The sequence below is a fragment of the Mercenaria mercenaria genome, unplaced genomic scaffold (assembly GCF_021730395.1).
Source record: "Mercenaria mercenaria strain notata unplaced genomic scaffold, MADL_Memer_1 contig_3148, whole genome shotgun sequence".
NCBI lineage: Eukaryota > Metazoa > Mollusca > Bivalvia > Venerida > Veneridae > Mercenaria > Mercenaria mercenaria.
In genome coordinates this window covers 49842-69384 of record NW_026461261.1, presented here as the reverse complement: position 1 = coordinate 69384, position 19543 = coordinate 49842, and the positions used below count along the sequence as shown (strand labels likewise).

At 35.1% G+C, this 19543-nt stretch overlaps 1 protein-coding gene across 2 annotated transcripts; it reads right to left on the bottom strand.

Moving 5' to 3' along the window:
- Nucleotides 1-1672: 1672 nt before the first annotated feature.
- LOC128552781 (uncharacterized) lies at nucleotides 1673-19056 on the bottom strand. 2 transcript variants are annotated; one of them, XM_053533844.1, is made up of 6 exons: nucleotides 18933-19056; nucleotides 11437-12864; nucleotides 10471-10824; nucleotides 5632-7169; nucleotides 5007-5339; nucleotides 1673-3061 (listed from the first exon to the last, which is right to left on the bottom strand). In XM_053533844.1, the coding sequence occupies exons 2-4, from the start codon at nucleotides 12758-12760 to the stop codon at nucleotides 6691-6693; spliced, it is 2157 nt and encodes a 718-aa protein (XP_053389819.1). In that variant the 5' UTR covers nucleotides 12761-12864; nucleotides 18933-19056; the 3' UTR covers nucleotides 1673-3061; nucleotides 5007-5339; nucleotides 5632-6690. The 2 variants fall into 2 exon arrangements, with proteins under 2 accessions (XP_053389819.1, XP_053389820.1); XM_053533845.1 differs by having other exon boundaries at nucleotides 5007-5159.
- Between the last annotated feature and the right edge of the window lie 487 nt (nucleotides 19057-19543).

The following is a 19543-nucleotide window of genomic DNA, read 5'->3' as shown; positions in this document are numbered from 1 at the left end:
ATAAACTAAAATATGGGAAGCAATTTATTTTTTGCATTTCGGCAGAAGAAAGATACATGGCTCTTTATTTATGCACTAGGTTATTCTTCATGTGATAACTGCTCACCACTGTTAGCTCTCCAATATAGCCAGAAAATGCCCCATTATTCGGACATAATTTGTACCCGGTTTCGCACACCGTGACTAAAATTCTCTAATTCTTTGTACAGTACGGATATTGGTTGAATCGAAATTGCACAACACTGATACTTCTGTAGAAATTGTATTTTTAGCTGTCATTATCATAATGATGTCGCTATACCATGCACAAGCGAGGTACCCTCAGTGGTGTCTAATTTTATGCTGTCTGGGTGATACTTTTACTACACTTTTATATATCTTTGTCTTTTATCAGGATGCCAGCTTGTCGTTTAGAAAACTATAGGAACATTCAAAAGGAGACCTGGTCCCTTGATTTCACCAGTTTAAATTTCTCTTGGCAAGTATTTCATTACAAGAAACGGAAAATTCTTTGGTGTGCGAAACCGTGAACTGTGCGAAACCGAGTACACTTACTCTATACACTGTTATAGGCCTTGTGTTTCTTTACAAGTGTGAAAAGTTTCATCAAAATGTACGCAGTAGAAAAAATTCTGTTTGCTAAATTGTTTTACAAGGGGCAGGACGTGAAGTGGTTGCACACTTGGTTCAAGTGAGCGAATGGTGGCAAACTTACAAAATGGCGTATATTTTCTGAAATCATCGCGTGTTTGCTTGTTTTTTAGCTCGACTATACGAAGAGCTATCCTACTCGCCCCGGCGTCTTTCCGCGTCCTCACCTTGGTTAAAGTTTTGGTGCACTTTCTCTTTTTTCAACTTATCTCTGTAATTATTTGATGGATTTGATTCAAACTTGAAACACTCATTCCTCATCATCATCCACATCATCTGACATAAGGGCCATAACTCTGGCACCAATATTTCATGAATTATCCCCCCTTTTCACTTAGATTTTCAGGTTAAAGTTTTGATGCACTTTCACTCTATCTCTGTTATTACTGAATGGATTTGATTCAAACTTAAAATAGTTGTTCAACATCATCACCCACATTATATGACACAAGGTGCATAACTCTGGCACCATTTTTTCATGAATTATTCCCCCTTTTTACCTAGAATTTCAGGTTAAAGTTTTGGTGCACTTTCACTCTACCTCTGTTATTACTGAATGGATTTGATTCAAACTTAAAATAGTTGTTCAGCATCATCACCCACATCATTTGACACAAGATGCCTAACTCTGGCACAATTTTTCATGAATTATTCCCCTTTTTACTTAGAATTTCAGGTTAAAGTTTTATGCACTTTCACTCTGTCTCTGTTATTACTGAATGGATCTGATTCAGACTTAAACAATTGTTCAACATCATTACCCTTATCATATGACACAAAGTGCATAACTCTGGGACCAATTTTTCATGAATTATTTCCCCTTTTTACTTAGAATTTTAGGTTAAAGTTTTGATGCACTTTCACTCTGTCTCTGTTATTACTGAATGGATTTGATTCAAACTTAAAATAGTTGTTCATCATCATCACCCACATCATATGATGCAAGGTGAATAACTCTGGCACCAGTTTTTCATTAATTATTCCCCCTTTTTACTTAGAATTTTAGGTTAAAGTTTTGATGCACTTTCACTCTGTCTCTGTTATTACTGAATGGATTTGATTCAAACTTAAAATAGTTGTTCAACATCATCACCCACACTATATGACACAAGCTGCATAACTCTGGCACCAATATTTAATGAATTATGCCCCTTTTTGCTTAGGATATACTTATATAGTGTTTTGATACATTTTATCTTTACCTCTCTTATTACTTTAAGTTGATATTTTTGACATAGACTCAGGCTATTGTGCAATATCTTCATCCAGAATTGGAGTCATTAAACACTTCAGTGACAGCTCTAGTTTCCTCTGATGTGCCCAGTTTCACTATCCAGCATCGAAATAGTCGAGCGCGCTGTCTCCTGTGACAGCTCTTGTTTATCAGGTAAGTGGGTTTCTATGGTATCTTGAACTCTATGGATATGTGCATGCATCAGTTCCATGTCTACTTCACATCCAGTTTTTCAGAAATTACTTGAAGTACAAGTTTGCAACAAAAAAGAGCTTCAGAAAAAGTTAGCAACAGAAATGGCTTTAAGTACAAGTTTGCAACAAAAACTAGCTGGAACAAGATTTATTTGGGTATAGCACTATCCCAAAAACATGCAGAGCCAAACGTTTATAGAATTCTTCACAATTAGTTGTTTTGTCTCATTTAAGGGCCCCAAAACAGGCTAGTTTGATCATAAGAATGTCAAAAACGGCAGCAAATGACGCAATTCAAATTTCAAAACCTGAACATGACCATTTTATAACTTCAATAACTTCAAGAATTTGAAATCTACAATGCTGAAAAGCAAAACCGAGTGTGAAGTAGACATAGAACTGATGCCAGCACATATTCAATTCCATAGAGTTCAAAATACCATAGAAACTCATTTATCTGATAAAAAAACAAGTAAACACGCAATGATTTCAGAAAATATCCACCATTTTGTAAGTTTGCAACCATTTTGCTCACTTGAACCAAGTGTGCAACCACTTCACGTCCTGCCCCTTGTTATAAAAGCCATGAATTAGACTTCCATTATGAAATATTGTGTGAGGTCCAAATTTTTAAAATCAGTCTAGCAAAAAATCAAGCACACAAACCTATCTTTTTTTATTTGCTGAATTTTCTACATATATTTTGAAGTTTTAAATCCTCTTTGCTGTTTGTGTGTCCTAATCTGTTGGTAAGAATATTAATCAGTCAGAATGCTAGAGAACTTATTAAGTCACAAATACTAGAAGTTCATTGTGTCCATCATGCAATGCTTCCAAACTCAGCAGTATGTCTTCTGTTGATCTCACTAAATAGTATCATGAGTTGGGTCATTTATGCCTGCATCTCTTTTTCAGATGATCTCTGTACTGTTGAGTCTCTTCCTGATCCATTTCAGCATTAAGTAGTACAGAATCCCACTTTCTGAAATAAGCATGGATAGTTTTTATACCATGTGTACTAGATACTTAAGATTTGGAGCATGGTTATTTTATGACCTTGAAACAAGGCTTATTTGCAGGTTGAAAGTGGCGACATCCGCTAAACTTATCCGCTATCTAACAGGATCAGTTCATAACCAATATTCACCAAACTTTGTCACAGTGTTTATTGTCATAATGTCTTGGCCAAGTTTGATAACTAGCAGGATTGTTTAAGATGCTTGAGTTTTGACCCTTGAATTACATTGACAGTGTCCACTGTTGAACTTGACCAGTTCTTATGGTGACAATGTTTATGGGCATAATACCTTAGCCGTGATTGGTAACTTGCTGGGTTGTTCCAAAGGCTGTGCAGTTATGGCTTTTGAATCACCCAAAATCTGGAAAATTGATAGCCTCTGCTCTCTTACTTTAGTAGTTCTTACCCAGTGTTCACCCTTCTTGGTCACAATGTTTGTGGGCATAATATCTCAAACAAGGTTGATAACTAGCCATAGACTCCCAGTCACTTGAGTTATGTCCCTTGAATTACTTAAAATTGTTAAAATTGACAGTATCCATTCAATAACTTAAGCAGTTATCTTGACCAAGTTTGATATACAGGTGGATAGTTTTTGTTGCTGTGGAGTTATGACCCTAGAGTTGGTTGAAACTAAAAAAATCGACAACTAGTCTGCTCAATAACTGGAATATTTTAAAATAATGATATTTGATGGACATATATTATAACAGTCTGCTTCTCTTGTTTATGATTTTCCTTTTCCTTTAATTCAACCCAGTTATCATCCTACTTTGTTTCTTTTTTATCCTATTTGTAGACTTAAATACAAGACATGGAAAATTTATCTCCAGGCAGCACATCATAGTCCAGTCCATTTTACATTTACATTTATCTGAAGAAATTGTAATTTTTATAGTCACTGTGATCTTTCTTTATCTAGAAAGCTATTGAAGTAACAAATCTACGAATTTATAGAAAGTAAGATTTAAGGATGTACGAGCATTTTTTTCAGGATATCCGCCATTTTGAAAAATGTTTCTTCTAATATTGCTTTCTAACAAAAGTTTTGCCAAAAATTAATGCTAAATAATTAAAATATGGCCAAAAATGTACCATTTAACCAAATATATTATGCTTTTTGCAAAAATTTTTTTTTTCACCCTTATTTTTGGCTGGCATTTGCCTAAAATTAACGTAAGATTTACAATGGGGTAGGCGTAGGTGATTTCAAATATCTATTAAAGTAGATCAGGTTTGGTTTTGATATTTTTCTGACTGATACATATAATGTTAAGCTATAAATAAAGTAAAAGTTTTCAAGATAGCACTTTATATTATCTAGAAAATATAGATTAAAACAAAAAGAACAAAAAATATCAAAATTCACCACTTTTTAGCAGTTTTTTCTTAATAAATCTCTTAGATGCACGGTGACCCCAACTTTTTTTCTTTCCATTTTGAAGCATTTTTGTGTGTCTTTAATGCTGCAAAATATTTTGAAAATCTTAACGTCAGAATTTTTTTTGTAGATCTAAATACGTTTTTTCCATTGAAAATAATGTGGGTGGGGTAATTATGTCAACATGTAAAAATTAAAGAGACTTGTTAGTGACATTTATGCTTATATAATACTGACATCACTGTATATTCATATTAACCTGTAAGACCTGAAATCCCTATAAGATTAAGTAGGATATTATATGTTTTATATAGTACCATCATTTTTCTAATTTTACAAAATTTCAGAAATGCTTAAGCAGTGGGTGAAGAAAATGCCCTATAAAATTAAAACGAGTTCAGTGACCTATGTTTTTTCTGCTCTTGTTTGTCTTAGAAACTAATGTTCTTCAAGCTCACAGAGTATAAAAAAATTGTTAACATTAGAAAAAATTCGCTCGTACATCCTTAAGAGAGGAAGTTCACCTACCAGCTGAGCTTGATGTTGGTGAGATTATAGATAATGGAATTGAAGTCTGTACTGATGACAATCTAGGCAATGTTGAAGACTCCAATGATAAACTTGATGACTTTACAGGTAATGTTGATGACTCTGTAAAAATGTTGATTGATGAGAGTGTTGCTGAAGATTTCAAAGATGAAAATTGTACAGATGAAGAAGAATGCGTTATTGAAATGTAATCAGCATCTGTGGATTCTAGTGAAACAGATTAATTCTGTATGACAGAAACATCTCTGGATACTGGAACTTCACTTGAACCAAGAGGTTGGTGTTGTATTTTGTAGCAGATATCCTTAAAACCTATAAATAAATATGAAATATAGGTAAGACTTTGCCAAATACATAAAACTTGTATTAAGCAGACACCTAGTGGGTAGGGAACAAATGGTCTTTTAAGCCAGTTGATTGCTAAATGCAGGTAAATAGATTGACATATTGATACTCAAGATTGATAGTTGCTAATTATAGGCAACTGTTCATACAGTATGATGTTGAAAGTATTTTTTTAAGGAAATTTCTGTTAATCGGAAATAAAGTGATTATAGTAAAGACTCTGTAGAAAAATGTATTACATTTACAAATTTATGCTTACCTGTTACTGTTACAAATTCTGAAGCTGTTGTTGCTGCTGTTGATGTTGATGCTGATGCTGATGATGATAAAGTAGCAAAATGAAACTGGCTATTGTCTGAAGTTTCAGTCTTGGAATTTCCGATACAGGCACTATTGAATCTTACAAACTGTAGTTTTTGGTTCTGATTGGGAATTATAAGATAATCCGTCAGCAACTAAACCTGTTTCCTGCAAAAGTTTCCTAGCTTCAAGCTGGTTGAAAGACAGTTGATCACGATGGAATTAATTAACTTTTCGTAACTTGCCACATATGTGGTAGCAATTTTGAGTTGTAAAGTATATATGGGATTTTATGTGTAACTGGTGAGTGAAAACCTTCAGCTGGCACAAACACTGGTGAAACTTGTTTCAGATGTGATGGTGATGGTGAAACTTGTTTCAGATGTAGTGGTGATGGTGAGACTTGTTTCAGATGTGGTGGTGATAGTGAGACTTGTTTCAGATGTGGTGGTGATGGTGAGACCTGTTTCAGATGCGGTGGTGATGGTGAAACTTGTTTCAGATGCTGTGGTGATGGTGAAACTTGTTTCAGATGCGGTGGTGATGGTGAGCTGTGGTGATGGTGAAACTTGTTTCAGATGCGGTGGTGATGGTGAAACTTGTTTCAGATGTGGTAGTGATGGCTGTTGTTGTTTTGATGTCCCAGCAGTTGTTGATGATGTGATGATAGTGTCAGGTGATATGACTGCTTTGGCCTTTAAGCTACCAGTCTAGCTACCAGTCTCTGGTGTGAATATTCCCTTGACTTTGACTTATTTTCATGTAGAATTTGCAGTTTATATCTGGTAAACAGTCAATTTGATATGTTTATCATAATTGTTGTCTTACAGGTATGGAGTCTCAGACTTTCGGTTAGCTGATTGCCAGTACATGTCTGAAGTAAAGCGAAAAATGACGTTAAATCCATATCAATCTCAGTAACAAAAAGCCAGTTGTAGAAATTGACTGAAACAAACTAAATTGTTGTGTTATCATTCACAAAAATATTTAAGTCATGATCACAGAATGAGATAGGGCCTTATCTAGAATTTTTTCGTCCTTCTTTGACAGTATTTTTAACACACTGAATGTAACAAGTGGCTCTAGTAGAACTTTTATCTGACAAAAAGCTGTAATATTCAAATCCTTTTATAATTCTGAACTCTGTTATTTTGCCTTTGCAATCTTTGCTTGTCCAGACTGGAATGACTCTATCCTCTTTCCCATTTGCATCTTGTAGTCCTGTAGTTAAAAGATTTTCATTAAGAAACCTGGAATACTTGTCTCCCTCTAAATTTTTAGTACCTAGTATTAGAATGTTATTGTATCTATCATGCAATGTTTCCAAACTCATCATCGCAGTCTGTCCACTGTCAATTTCACAAAATAAGTCAATAGTGAGATCAGGTATTCCAATATCTGTTTTCAAATGATCTCTGCACTGTTCAGCCTCCTCTTGATCAGCTTCGGCATTTAGCAGTATGAAGTCCTTCCGCTTTTCTTTCTTGGAAATGGAACCTTGAAATTAAGAGTATAGAAAGATTTTTAACTTAATGTTCTAGAAAGAATATTATTAGGGAGTATGGATTGAAAAATTGAACCTTGAGAGATTAATTGAAAATCAAAACAGGTTTTCAGGATCTTAAGACAAGTTCACATACCAAGTCAAATTGGTCAATTTGTCAAAAACTCTTACACTTTAGAAAATGACCCGTTCTGTCCTGAATAGTTTTCTTTGAATATCTCTTGAACCGATACATACAGATATATCAATTTGAAATTGTACCGCATCCATATATTAATAAATATATTTCTGGCCTAATATCAGGCAGCTATTTTGATAAGAAAGAGCTGTGGAACGGAATAACGATGCAACATTTTATTTCAAAAACAGATGATCATATAGGCATCAAACAGTTACTTGGAAAATACAACATATTCTAAAGATTTCCAGAAAGTTGCACGCCTGTACCATCATTTGCAGTATTTTTGACAAGAGAGACCTTATTTCTCAGCCCTCTATAAAGGCCGCATTGTCTAAGCTTGGTCAAAAGGTGTGTTCTCATGAAATCTACCATATTTTCCCGAATTAAGACCCCCCCTCTAATTAACGCCCCCCACCCGTTTTGGAGGGGAAAAAAAGTCAACAAGAACGAAAAAAAATCACCTCATTTTTATAAGTCCACATAATAAGTAATTTACAGTTAAGTATCCAATGTATTAAGGGGACGCATACTTTGAAATTAAAAAAAAGTGGGTGGGGTATTATAAAATTTACCTGCAAAAAAGTACAAGGTTTTGGTAAATGAAATGAATACTGTTTCAACTGTTATAAGTACACAAAGGATTGCTCACTAAAATAAAAATGAGAAAAACTGAAATAAGAAAGTTATTGTTGAATTACATAAGACTTCTTGTATACATTCAAAGTCAACAATTAAGACTTTTTGGTGCGAAAATAATAGTGCTTCACTTTGTCCAAACATTTATCAATGTCCTACAGATTCTAATTTAAAGAAAGAATGTGAAATAAGTTCACTGTCTTGCTTTTCATTTCGCATATGTGAGCTAAAACTCATTATTTAGTTTGTTTACAAAGTAGTGCATAAGAAAAGATACGGTGGTCAAGGAATGCCACATTCTAAAACTATAAGAGTATATTCCCCTTAATACATTAAACATTTATCGTTACAGAAGTCTAGTGGCTTACAATAAAGGCCTAGAAATGTTGCCATTATTAATTTTTAACTTGGTATTCATGAACTACAATGCACTTAAATATCAAAACACATTCAACAAACTTTTGAAAATGTATTCTCTTAAAAATCCCTAAAATAAGGTATGAAATTTGGTTGAGGGTCCAATCAATGTGTATATGTGGAAAAGCAACATTCTAATCTTGTTCACAAAAGTTACTAATACACAGCTGGAATGTCAATGATCAAAACTGGACGAATATACAGTTATCCTCACTTTAATGTCATTTATAATTTGTCCTTGAATTCTCCACCATACTTTTCATAACTCTGTTTGCACGAGTTGCACGAGAATGCTGTCATTCACGTAAAAAACGGGGTCAAATAAGTTGTAAATGCAATATCATCTAAACGTAATTAATGGATTATGCAGTTCAAGACAAACTTTATCTCATAACGTAACGAACATGTACAATGTTGTAACAACAACTTTACTTACACTGATTTAAGTAGCAGTCGGTTTATAAGTGACTTTATTGATTCATTTTGTGTTTTGTTATTGTTGTCAAAAGTATAACGGAAGTGCCTCACAACTGAAGCGGAAACCAGTTTGATGCGCAAAGTAGTCCACTGTAAGTAATATTTTTTGACAAATGTCCACAGAAATTAATAATTTTCTCATATTAAAGACGAATATCTGAATAGGATTCATTATTTGATAAGAAATTATAATCATCGACATGTTTTTTTAAAAATCGTACACGTGCTGACACCTAAGTTGTCTCCCGTTGTTTATTAGAGTTACCTTTCGTCAGGCGCAGTAATACATTTGCAGTGAATCGCCGAGAAGTCGTGGGAAAATTAAAAACCATGTAAACAAAGTAAAATTAACCACCTTTTCAAGATGAATTTCAAGTGATCGACATTATGCATTTAACCCGCCTGACCTGTGTAGCATCTTAGATATCTTTTCTAAGGTATTCATTGTGTAGAATGTCATGTTATGCCCTTGCAATGCTAATCCCACTCTGACTTTTTTGTTTACATTTTTTATCAATGAGAAATATGGCGTCCATCCCGAGATTAACAGACGTGGCGTTAAATTTTTACATGTTTAAGCAAACCTGGTGTGTTAGAAAGAAAATCTCATCCCTTCAACATTATTTGGAACACTGTTATTGTAAAAAACCTGTATTTTCCTTATACAAAAGCTTAATATTTTGTGTTGAATGTACTTTCACAAAGACCTCTGTTTTCCTATTACATTCATAGTACCACATCCTTATCCACAAAATACTGAATATTACAGGTGTCCATCAGTATTATATCAGTTTAGGAATATGTTTTTTATTTTCCCACCATCGATTTCTTGAATATGCACCCCTTCCGCATTGCTGTATGAACTGTGAATGTAGCAATATGCGTCCCCTTAAGAATTAAACACACTTTTAAACAGTACATGTACCGTAAATCGAAAACGTTTATACTAAGCACGGTACGTATCCAATCATCAAATAGAAAATTAAACAGTAAATCCATTTTTGATTTGTTTTTGCACCACCCGCGCACAAGCTTCCTGTCGACTTTAAACAAATTTGCGGCAAAGTGTTAACCTTTTCTTCGGCAGTTTTAATAACTTTTAATTTAAAAGCCGGCACATAAGCAGCGTGTCAAACGACTGACATTGTGTATTGCAGTACCCGCATGTACTAAGGAAAATATTATCGGAGTACACAGCTGTTTGGGTATGATGGCGTAATGTGTAATGTTGCGAGCGTGTCACGGAATACATGAGGTACCGTATTTAAATGCATAATTTTAAGACACACTGCATTAAATTGGATGCCAAATAATTACATTTTGGGGGAATTAAACAACACAGAAACACTTTACAGTTGGTTTGAACGATGTTTTTAAGTTTTGTAAAAAAAATTATTTTTTATCTTTTTACCTCAAATGAACGCCCCCCCCTCTTTGGAAAATGTAACGCCCCCGGGGGCGTCTATTCGGGAAAATACGGTATGTCAAGTTTGAAACTGAGTCATCTTGTTTACTCAAGTGAACAATACTGGGCATTTATATAAGCCCTCTTGCTTTTAAATATTTTAGAGGAAGTTACCTACCTGAAGAGCTTAATGTTGGTAAGATTCTTGCTGATGGCCTTGAAGTCTGTACTGACGACAGCCTAGGTAATGCTGAAGACCCCAATGATGAATTTGATGAATTTGAAGGTAATGTTGAAGACTCTATAGAAGACATTGATGATAGTGATGACAATGTTGCCGAAGATTGCATAGATGAAAGTTGTGGGGATGAAGCAGAATACTGTATTGAAACATAATCAACATCTGGGGAGGCTGAAGAAACAGATGAATTCTCTATGATGGAAAGTTCTCTAGATATTGGAATTTCTCTTGAGCCAAGGTCATTCAGATTGAAGGTGGGTGTTGTTTTCTGTGGTGCAGAAGCTTCAAAATCTGTAAAATACACCAAACACAGAGTAGGAAGGCTGGACTTTTACAAATGTGGTGGTGATTAAGACACATTTATATCACTTTTATGAATAAGGATAGAAACTAACAAAATAGTGTGAGAAATAATTTTACAGAAAAGCTTTAATATTTGTGCAGTCTTTTTAGCTCATCCGATTTTTTGAAAAAAAAAGATGTTTTTGGCGTTGGTGCTGCCTGGTTAAGTTTTATGTTTAGGTCAGCTTTTCTCCTAAACTATCAAAGCTATTGCTTTAGAACTTGCAACTCTTGTTCACCATCAATAGCTGACTCTGTACAGCAAGAAACATAACTCCATCCTGCTTTTTGCAAGAATTATGGCCCCTTTTGGACGTAGAAAATATCAGATTTGTTGGTTAAGTTTTGCATTTAGGTCAACTTTTCTCCTTAATGGTCAAAGCTATTGCTTTAAAACTTGGAGAAGTTATTCGCCATTAAATGCAGGATCTGCACAGAAAGTACCATAACACTACATTGGTTTTTGCAAGAATTATGGCCCCTTTTGGACTTACAAAATCATAGGTAGGACAATATTTCTATTATACAGAGACAAAAAATCAGATGATTACAACTGTGTACCTGTTGTTGCTGCTGGTGCTGATGATGATGTAGTTACAGATCGTGATTGGTTATTGCATGGAACTATTGACCTAGACATTTCTGATATACATGTAGTTCCTGTAGGTGCTTTACGTACTACAGTCTTTGGCTCTGCTTGTTTACCATTTGTTAACCCATCATCAGTCAGACCTGCTTCAGTAGAAATATTAGTGTTTGTTTCTTTAGCTTCAGGCTGGTTTAAAGACAGTTGATCATCATGGAACTGTTCGACTTTTATACCTTGCCACTTTTGTGGTAGCCATGTTGAGTAGTCACACACATTTGGGGTTGGAGGTGAAAACGGAGAATGAAAACCTCTTGTTGACATATGACCTTTCTCAGATTGTTTTGGATGTAGTGGGGACAATGGTTGTACTTGTTGTTTTAAGGTTACAGCCACTGATGATGTTGCAACAATTTCTGTTGAACTGGTAGTAATTGTTGTTGATGTGATAATAGTGCTAGTTGAAATTGCTTCTGTCTCCGTTGATGTTGGAGCTGTTCCTGTGTTAGCTAGAAGTAGATGTGACTTTTTGTGTTGTTGCTCCTTTCGAAGGTCATTTAACACCAGTTGTGGTACTTTTTGTGGCAAATTTTGTTGAATAATCTGTTGTTTATTTTGTTCTAGTTCTGGTTGTAAAGGTTGTTGTTTTGACAGCTGTTGATGAGTCTGATGTTTCAACTGTTGCTGTTGATTTTCTTGCTGTTGCTGATTTTGATAATGATGAGGCTGAAGCTGAAGCTTCCCATCTTGTTCTGATTGATGACTAGTGTTGTGTTGATTTCCAAAGAGCTGCAGATTAGATGATGAATCTGAAGTATGCACCTCACTGTTGTTTTCAGTGTTTGTTAAATCATCATTTTTGTCACTTGATTGTGTATTTCTCTCTGTGGTTGTTAAAGAGATGTTACATTGAACTATTTGGTTGGAATTGTCACCATCACATTCAGGAATGGACATTTGACTACTGCAAAAATGTAATGGCTTTCCACTGAAAGATTTTGAATGTGGGAGAGTTTCTTCTTCAGTGCTTTTCATCTCTAGACATGATTTAGACTTTCTAAGGAAAGTGTTTTTATTCCTCGTTTTTACTTTACTCGGTGTCTTGCTGGTTACAGAATTATCACAGTAAACATTAGCCCTAGTTGGTTCAATAAATTCCTCCCCATTGTTTTTGGATAGTTTTTTCTGATTTATATTTATAGACTCTGTAGTGGTTTTGTCACTTTTTTTTGTCGTTTTACCACTTTCTTCCATGTTCGTAGATTTGTTGACTTTACCCTCTTTAATGTCATTTTCCATGTCTTTAGTATCATGTGAATTAACCTTATGCTGTAGACTTGTGTTTTCTTTTGGTTTTTGACTCTTCTCTACATATTAAGTGACACTTTCTGTCATTTTCACACCTGTATTGGAAAGAACATTTTGCTTCATAAATATTTTGTCAGATTAATTTGCATTTATTACAAGTAAATCATAACAGTGATTATTAGCTCACCTTAGCAAGAAGTGCTCAAGGTGAGCTTTTGTGATTGCCCTGTGTCCATCCAGTGGAAGCCATATGGTCCAGTTTTAATTGTTAGAGAAACAGCACTTGTCTGCTTGATTAACCACTGGTGGCGGGGGGCTGTAGGAATGGTCTTTGTCTGTCTGTCCGTCATTCTGTCCGTCTATAACACATTCATGGCTGCTCTGTATCTCCTAAACCCCTCAAAGGATTTTCATGAAACTTGGGTCAAATAATCACCTCATCAAGACAGTATGTAGAACTCACGAATCAGCCATGTTGGCTCAAGGTCAAGGTCACAACTCAAAGTCAAAGGTTTTAGCCTTCCATTTCGTGTGTGCTCTGTATCTCCTAAACCCCTTGAAGGAATTTTATGAAACTTGGGTCAAATGATCACCTCATCAAGACAGTGTGCAGAACTCATGAGTCAGCCATGCAAGCTCAAGGTCAAGGTCACAGCTAAGGGTCAAAGGATTGAGCCTTCCATTTTGTGTCCGCTTTGTATCTCCTAAACCCCTTGAAGGATTTTCATGAAACTTTGGTCAAATGATCACCTCATCGAGACAATGTGCATAACTTGAGTCAGCCATGTTGGTTCGAGGTCAAGGTCACAACTCAAGGTCAAAGATTTTAGCCTTCCATTTTGTGTCTGCTCTATTTCTCCTATACCGCTTGAAGGAATTTTATGAAACTTGGGTCAAATGATCACCTCATCTAGACGGTGTGCAGAACTCATGAATCAGCAATGCTAGCTCAAGGTCAAGGTCACATCATAGGAACCCGCCCGCTTAGCTCAGTAGGTAAGAGCCTTGGTCTAAGGATCGCTGGGTCGTGAGTTCGATCCTCGGGCGGGACCTATGTTCTCCGTGACTATTTGATAAATGACACTGTGTCTGAAATCATTAGTCCTCCACCTCTGATTCATGTGGGGAAGTTGGCAGTTACTTGCGGGGAACAGGTTTGTACTGGTACAGAATCCAGGAACACTGGTTAGGTTAACTGCCCGCCGTTATATAACTGAAATACTGTTGAAAAACAGCGTTAAACCCAAAAAAAACAAAAACAAAAAAAATCACATCATAGGGTCAAAGGTGTGAGCCTTTCATTTTGTGTCTGCTTTGTATCTCCTAATCCCCTTGAAGGATTCATATGAAACCAGGGTCAAATGATCACCTCGTTAAGACGATGTGCAGAACTCATGCAGGCTGAAGGTCAAGGTCACAGCTTAGGGTCAAAGGTTTGAGCCTTCCATTTTGTGTCAGCTCTGTATCTCCTAAACCCCTTGAAGGATTTTCATCAAAATTGGGTCAAATGATCACCTCATCAAGACGATGTGCAGAATTCTTGAGTCAGCCATGTCAGGTCAAGATCACAGCTCAAGGTCAAAGGTTTACCCTATCACTATCCATAACAGTGGCAGGGGAATTAACTGTCTTTCAGACTGCCTTGTTCTGACAGGACCACCAACAGTCTGCAGTCAGAATTTTGTTCCTGGGACCCTTGGACCAACTGTGCTACAGGAAGACTGGTTATGTTAACTGCCCAATGTTACAAATAAATGAAATATTGTTGAATAATTGTGATAACAGAAAAAATCACTAATTCTGTGTCAAACAGACTGTGTTTTATTCTGCGACACTTTTGAGGCATTGCATTACACCAGGAGGATACAGTGTATTTTATATTAGATATGGCGCAGATACAATATCGTAAGCATTTTCCATTCGTGCCTTTACAGAATAAAGTCTGGTTTCCGCTCAATGACGTTAAAAATCAGCTATCATTGAATTTAAAAGAATTATTTTCTGCGGTCAGTAAATGAGTAATATTGTTTTGCGACAATTGATCAAGGAAAAAGGTCATAATTACCTAGTTCAAGTTTAATATGATTACCACTCAGTAAATAAGGAACGTTTTGTCTGTCGATCCCCTTAAAATGTAATGTTTGTAGTCTGTAGAAGACACCTGATGTTAATAAGGTCAATGTTATAAAATTAGAACTTACACTTCCCTTTGCCTTCAACAAACCATCATGGGGGCATATGTTTTTTACAAACACCCCTTCTTAATATCATATTTTATATAACTTCAGATAAGTTATATGCGCCGCACCATGAGAAAACAAACATAGTGTATTTGTCACCAGTATAGATCCAGAAAACAAACATAGTGCATTTGAGACCAACATCGATCCAGACCAGCCTGCGCATCCACGCAGTCTGGTCAGGACCCATGCTGTTCGCTTTCAAAGCCTATTGCAATTAGAGAAACCGTTAGCGAATAGCATGGGTCCTGACCAGACTGTGCGGATGCGCAGTCTGGCCTGGATCGATGCTGGTCGCAAATGCACTATGTTGGTTTTCTCATGGCGTGGCTCATATTTAGTGCAAATCACCTTAATAATAATTCTTAGATATGTTTTAAAATTAGTGAAGAGTAACTGTCCTTGACTTTTCATTTATCAGTTGGATAAGTTCTGCAGTCACGAAGTTTCCAAATAAATCAGCATTTAACTATAATCATTTGAAGAGAACAACGGACTAGCAATATCGTTTTCCGTGCATTTTCGCTATTTTTGTCCCTATGGTATAAACATTTGTCTTATTCAAGGTGGGTTGGTGAATAAATTACTTCTGTTCTTTTTTTTGGATTTGACAAACTTGCAAATGAAAGTTACTAATAATTCAAATGAGATAGTAAAAAATTAAAGTTTGAATGTAAAGGTTTCAGTACTTTTCGGTAGTGTTGCTTGCATTTTATCACACCACAATGAACAGGTTGTTAATTCTAATTATTGGCTACTGTTTTTACTCTAAAATCTCTTAAATACTCCGAATCCATCTTTAAGTTGTCAAAATATAGATTATATATCGTATACGTGACAAAAAGAATATCTCACCTTGATTGATGGTCGAATATTTTTATTATACATATTTTTTTGCATTATATAAAGTGGGTGGGGTACATAAAATACCGCAGATTTGCGCTTTTTGTCGCCAACTCTAAACTAGATTGCAGGAAAGAGTATTAAAATGAATTTCTTTTCGGATGAATAGTTTGCAGGTAAAGGTTTCATCCCTTTCATTAGTCCTGCTTGTATTTATCAAATGGTAAATAACAGGTTGTTAACTAATTATCGGTTGTAAAAGACATCATTTTCATATTCCTATTTTCTATTAAAATCTTTTATATAACCCTCATCCATCTTTAAATTGTCAAGAATATGCATTTCATTGTATGCGTGATAAAAAGTATCTATCTCCTTTATTTTGGTCGAATATTTTTATTATGAATTTTTTGCATAATACAATTATATAAAGTGGGTGGGGTACCCCCTTTTAATACGCCCGTTTGAAAAACGGGAAGTATTATGGGAATGCCCCTGGCGGGCGGATGGGCGGGCGGGCGGGCCGGCGGCGTCCAGAGACCTTGTCCGGAGCATATCTTCTACATGCATGGAGGGATTTTGATGAAACTTGGCACAGTTGTTCACCATCATGAGACGGAGTGTCATGCGCAAGAACCAGGTCCCTAGGTCTAAGGTCAAGGTCACACTTAGAGGTCAAAGGTCAAATTCAAGTATGACTTTGTCCGGAGCATATCTTCTTCATGCATGGAGGGATTTTGATGAAAGTTGGCACAATTGTTTATCATCATGAGACGGAGTGTCGTGCGCAAGAACCAGGTCCCTAGGTCTAAGGTCAAGGTCACACTTAGAGGTCAAAGGATACAAGAATGAAAACTTTGTCCGGAGCATATCTTCTTCATGCATAGAGGGATTTTGATGAAAGTTGGCACAATTGTTCATCATCATGAGACGAAGTGTCATGCGCAAGAACCAGGTCCCTAGGTCTGAGGTCAAGGTCACACTTAGAGGTCAAAGGATACAAGAATGAAAACTTTGTCCGGAGCATTTCTTCTTCATGCATGGAGGGATTTTGATATAACTTGGCACAAATGTTCACCACCACAAGATGGAGTGTCATGCGCAAGAACCAGGTCCCTAGGTATAAGGTCAAGGTCACACTTAGAGGCCAAAGGTCAGATACAAGAATGACTGTCCGAAGCATTTCTTCTTCATGCATTGAGGGATTTTGATGTAACTTGGCACAGTTATACACCATCATGAGACGAAGTGTCATGCGCAGTTCCCTTCTTTAGAATTACTTCCCTTTGTTGTTACTATAAATAGCTTATATTGTAACTTTTTCATTACTAGTCGTAGGGAAAAATCGGGACCACTTTTCTGTAGTACAACATGCATGCTACATCCAATTATGAGGTGTATTTTGACCAATCTCTACCTGGTAAAGATTTTTGTGCGGACTTACAATTTTTTTTTTTTTTTTTTTTTTTTTTTTTTTTTTTTTTTTAAGATTACCTTCCCTTAGTTGTTACTATAAATAACTTATATAGTAACTTTTTTATAATTGACCGTAGGGAAAAAACAAGACCACTTTTCTGTGGTACAACATAGATGTTACTTTCAAATTTTAGGTGTATTTTAAGGTATCTCTACCTGGTAAGAGTTTTTTTGTGGACTTAGAAAAACAAAAGACTTACAATGATTACTAAACAACCACAAAATTAAAATTCCATTTGGAAATACAGGTGCTAGAGTAAAGAAATTTGCTGTGACGGGCGTATATTGTGACATTCTGGCACTCTTGTTCTACTTAAAATCTTTTAAATACCCCTCATCCAGCTTTATATGGTCAAAAACATAGATTATATTGTATACGTGATAAAAAGAATATATCTCATTGATCTTTTGTCAAATATTTATATTATATTTTGTTTTTGCATTATATATAGTGGGTGGGGTACATAAAATACCCAGGATTTGCGTATTTTTTAGCCAAACCTGAACTAGATTGCATTATAGTGTATCTAAGTAAATTACTTTCCAAATGAATAGTTTGCAAGTAAAGTTTTTTGCGACTTCCATTAGTGTTGCTCTTATTTAATAACGGGTTGTTTATTCTAATTATCGGTTGTAAAATACATAGCTTTTTCTACCCCCTTTTTCTATTTAAAATCTTTTAAATACCCCTCAACCAGCTTTATATGGTCAAAAATATAGATTATATTGTATACGTGATAAAAAGAATATATCTTCTTGGTTGTTGGTCGAATATTTTTATTATACATTTTTTGCATTATATAAAGTGGGTGGGGTACATAAAATACCCCGGATTTGCGTATTTCTTAGGCAAACCTGAACTAGAGTATCTAGATGATTTTCTGTTCTAACAGACTGTTTTGCAGCGGTATTAATAAATGACTTTGAGAAATAAGACCAATTTAAAGGTTACTTCTTTATACTGTAAATTTTAGGTTAAATATTTTTATTTTATTCTCTGGTATTTTAGGTGCCAAATCTTATAATAAAATTTACATAAAATGAGTACATTTCGTGTATTTTTCAACCATAAGCCTTATGCGTAAAAGCAATGTTAAAATATATATATTTGAACTGATTTTAGAAACATGATGCCATGTTTTGCTCGCAAAAAGCGTTTTGAATCTTAAAAAAACTGCAAATATGCAGAGTTATCTCCCCTTAATGTTCTCAAATTTCGCAAGAGCTTTTGTTTTGCAGGCCCGATTTTTCTGATCCGCGAGACTTTGCACTTTCATAATATATATAGAAACTGACTATAGCATGACCGGACAGGTAAATCCTGTTTCTAGGCACTTTTCGCACTTTTGGCTCCCTGGCTACTAACTCACTAAGGGCCGACCTATTTTATCAGAATAACTCCAGTAATAAATGTGGTTAACCATGTGTGTTTACTACTACGTTATGGTTAAGATATTTATTTCTGTTGATAAATCAGGTAGTTTTGATACAAATATTTTTCTTTTTTTTTCAAAAATAGATCTTATCTTTTGAATGACTAACCAATTGTTAGCTTGATAAATATTATGGTCAGTGTGACATGATAAAAATGTACACAACTTTACCTTTAATGAATTTTTCCAGTGCTATCCTGTAATCATCATTAAATTACTATTTAAAGGAAAATTATTAACCTGTTATCTGGTAGCCATATTGGAAAAAATAAGTTCCTGTGTGCAAGGACAAAATTTTAGTTAACAGCTATTTTTAGGAAGCAAATTAAAAGGGGATTTCCTATTGTATATTATGTTCTGTCACATACTATAAATAGAGTAGAATTGATTTACAGCCAGAAAGTATGCATTTTATACCAGGTTAAATTACAAAGTTGATTGTTGACTGAAAAAAATGTTACATTATTTAGGTGTGTATTTACATTTAAATTGAACAGGTAATACTGTTAAAATTACCTGATTTAACATACATAATTTATGGAATGAAACAAGCCAATAATTTACATATTTTTTTTTATTAAACTGTCAGTTCTTTTTCAGAAAAATAGACAAAACAAGGAGATAGGAATTAATCTTCCTTGTGATATTTGTCTTTATGAAGTTGTCAGTGTCACTTACAAAGGCTGAGCATGAAACTATTGTAACTGTATATAAATAAAGTACAAGATACAATATATAATAGTTTCGAGCTCAGCCCTCCAAATTTAGTCTGATATCACATT